Below are 3,391 nucleotides of genomic sequence, written 5' to 3'. Positions count from 1 at the left end.
TTTGGAAGCTAGGAATAAAGTGATAAAGATCTGGCAGGAGCTGTTTACCAGTATTTTAAAAGGAGGGGAAGCACCAAAATCCTGGAAAAAAGCTGTGGTGGTCATAAACCTAAAGACAGTAAAGACCCACCAGGTTTAGCTTCATATAGGTCCAATTTCAATTTTAAACCATGATTACACAGAGTTTATGTCTATAAAGGCTAAAATAATGACAAAGGTGATGCCAAAATTGATAAGACATGGACCAATGTGGTTTTGTGGAGGTGAGACAAACATTTGACAACATTAACAAACAATGATGATCCAGAGGTAAGCAGAATGTAAGAAAACATTATTTTTATTGGTGGGTCTTGATGCAGAGAAAGCATTCAACACAGTAAGTTGAGATTTTATGAGTAAGGCAATGGAAGCATCTGCATTTCCTGATATAATAAAAGATTAGGAGGATATATGAGAAATTGGAGGCAAAATGAAAGTGGGAGGGTTCCTCTCTGATAGGGTGTGTCTGACCATAGGAACCAGGTAGGGGTGTCCTCTTTCCCCTTTGTTATTTGCATTACATTTAGAACCACTGCAAAGAAAATATGGGACTCAGAAATTCAAGGATATAATTGGTACAGTATTCTAGAAAAGTTGGCTTTATTTGCAGATGATATTATTTTGTACCTGATCAAGCCAGATACGGATATCTCAGTGTTGTAGAACATTCTGAGACAGTTCCAGGCTTTTTTTGGGATATAAAATTAATGAAGCTAGAACAAACAATATAGCTACAAATTATGTACCTACACATGAATTGGTTCAGCAATACCCATTTTTATGGGGACATGATAAAATGAGGTATTTAGGACTATGGGTTAAAAAGGATTCTGTTATAGCAGTTAAGGATATGTGGGAAGAGACTAAACAAAAGGTAATAAAAAAAATGAGAAACTGGAAGTTCTTGCCTATGGACATGGATAGCAAGACACAAGCAGTAAAATATTTTTAATCTTGTTAGTTTTATATACAGGTCAGACATATGCATATCAACCAGAGGAGGGGTTGTGGACTGTAATTAATAAAACAATTGAATGATTTTACTGAGACAGGAGGAGGGCAAGAGTCAAGTAGGATAAACTGATCCTCCCAATAGAACAAGGAAGTTTAGGATTACATGATTGAAGGGATATTTAGATGTACACAGTTAAGGCTATTATACATAACACAAATAGAAAGCTAGAATTCAAAGTGAAAAATGATGATGATGAAGGCAGGGTTTAATTCAAGAAATAAGGAAAGAATGGGATTTGTGATGCAGATCCTTAACGACAATAACAGTAATACAGAATATTATATTAATACAAGTAACAGAAATTATACAAAGAACTAAGCCAACAAATGAAAGTAGAAAATAAATTCTTCCAATAGAGATGACTGTAATTAGGGCTACAGAGAACAGACAAGGGGGTTAGGATTTACTGGAGGAAGATGACAAAGGAACCAATATATTGGGAATAAATAATTAGAAAATGAAAGATAACAGAATGGAAAGCAGACAAGAAGACATTTGAATTGCAGACTATCTTCCTTATCATGAAGACAAAGAGAAAGTGATAGGGGAATCCTAAATAAAAGACCAGCACTGGTTGTGTTTTTGATTGAATCTAGAACAGATGCTGCTGCTGTTAAAAAAGGGATAAATTAGTACGGCATATAAAATATTGCAGGATAACTACAGAAATCAATTAGAAGATGTCAGAAAAGATTTGAAAGAGACAGTAGATATACAACTCAAAAAGAAACAATGGGATGATATATGTATGGCTCCCAAATATGCAACAAAATCTAGAAGATTTAAGATTTTTGCCTGGAGGTGTTTCCATAGATACTTGTATAACCCAAGTAGACTTCAAATAATTTTCCTCAGGTGGATGGCAGATATTGGAGGTGTAATGGGGAAGTCAGGGGTACCTGAGAGCATATGTTATTAGAGTACAAAGAGTTGGTAGACTTTAAAAATTTCCTAAAGAGTAATCTGTCTGCAATATTGGCCTTGCTAAGTTTAATTCTGGTGGCTGCCAAAAAGCAATTGCTGAAAAATGGAAATCAAAATCTATACCAGCTATACTTGAAGTAGTGAATATTGTAACAGAGATAAAAGAACATTAAGTGGCAGCTATAGAAAAGGGTAGGAAAATACATAGGAAAAAATAAATTGTGGGAACAATATATGCATACAAATGTTTTATAAGAGGAATGAGGTTTAAGATTATGTGACATACAACAATATATCTGGTGTATAATGTTTGTAAATGTGAACTTGTTAATATGGCTTGATTACTTTTATATAAATGCAAATTTGCCTGTCACAAGTGATAATTCAGTAAAGGTGTTTAAAAAAGAAAAGAAAATAATGTCTCTTGCAATGTCTGGATAATTATAGCCAATAAAATACCGTTAATGTACTAAAAATGTTTAATTTGTGATAGTGCAAAACCATACAGAAATAAACATTTCAAAATGATGTATTTAATTAAGTTAAACCACACGTGCGAACAGTTTGTAAAAATATTTTTTTTATTTCTCTTATTCACATAGTTTCACAAAATCCCAGTGAATTGTTACAGTAGAAAAAGTTTCAACAGATAAACTTTAACTGAGAACAGATCAAATTGGTTACTAAACTGAAAATCCAGTGTAGTGACAGACCCCCTAAATTAAACTTTCAATATACAGATAAATTAAGCAGAAGGCTTAAAGTCTAAAATTTGTGACACTAAATCAACATGGCAGATATGATAACAATATCATAAGCAGATTTGCATGTAAGTCACAAAGAATGGTAGGAATTCAGGACATTTACGGTGGAGAGTGAGAGATAAACAAAGAAGAATATTTTCACATTAGTTGGCTTCTGTTGTGCAAATAAAACGGGACAGGCAATGGAAAAAGTAAAACTGTGGTCCATGAAATCTCTGAAATCATTTAAACAGTAGTCTGATTAAGAATTTTTCTTCTTCACACTTTTGTGGCAGCTCATACATTCTGACTTTGTAGAAAGAGATCTTTCTCCTTCTAGCTGCAGTGGCAAATCTTCCATATAATTCAGGCAGTCCATATACATATATAAATATATTAAAACAAACTTTTCTGTAGAGTTCTATGGACAGCAGCTATTGTACTTTCCTGTTAAGTTGTTTGTGAGGTCTGGCTTATGTAGATGATGCCTACATATTCAATACCTTTCAGGGAAGCTGGTCATATGAAAGCCTGATGCCAGTTTCAGGGACTGTACTAACTTCAAGCCGACAGAAGGCATATTTGACCGAGACATGTAACTGTCTTTACTCTCATATGATATGATTACTCTCATGAAACTTGCATGACAACAACAAAACAGTTGATGAAC

General features: G+C 33.8%; 1 protein-coding gene across 4 annotated transcripts in view; it reads right to left on the bottom strand.

The window, feature by feature from the left end:
- Nucleotides 1-2,536: 2,536 nt before the first annotated feature.
- ATP11C (ATPase phospholipid transporting 11C) overlaps nucleotides 2,537-3,391 on the bottom strand; it is a 1,720,948-nt gene continuing 1,720,093 nt past the window's right edge. For 2 of the 4 annotated variants that reach the window (XM_044057530.1, XM_044057531.1), the window contains one exon: nucleotides 2,537-3,391. This exon is cut by the window's right edge and continues 10 nt beyond it. Coding sequence is in view for 1 of the 4 variants with exons in the window: in XM_044057531.1 (XP_043913466.1) it covers nucleotides 3,333-3,391 (59 nt within the window). In the remaining 3 variants the exon portion in view is untranslated. The other 2 variants (XM_044057529.1, XM_044057532.1) reach the window with 1 other exon arrangement.

The sequence above is a fragment of the Protopterus annectens genome, chromosome 15.part0 (genome assembly GCF_019279795.1).
Source record: "Protopterus annectens isolate FY-2018-M chromosome 15.part0, PAN1.0, whole genome shotgun sequence".
Classification (NCBI taxonomy): domain Eukaryota; kingdom Metazoa; phylum Chordata; order Ceratodontiformes; family Protopteridae; genus Protopterus; species Protopterus annectens.
Note: the sequence above shows the minus strand (reverse complement) of the source record. Positions and strands in the feature narration are given on the sequence as shown.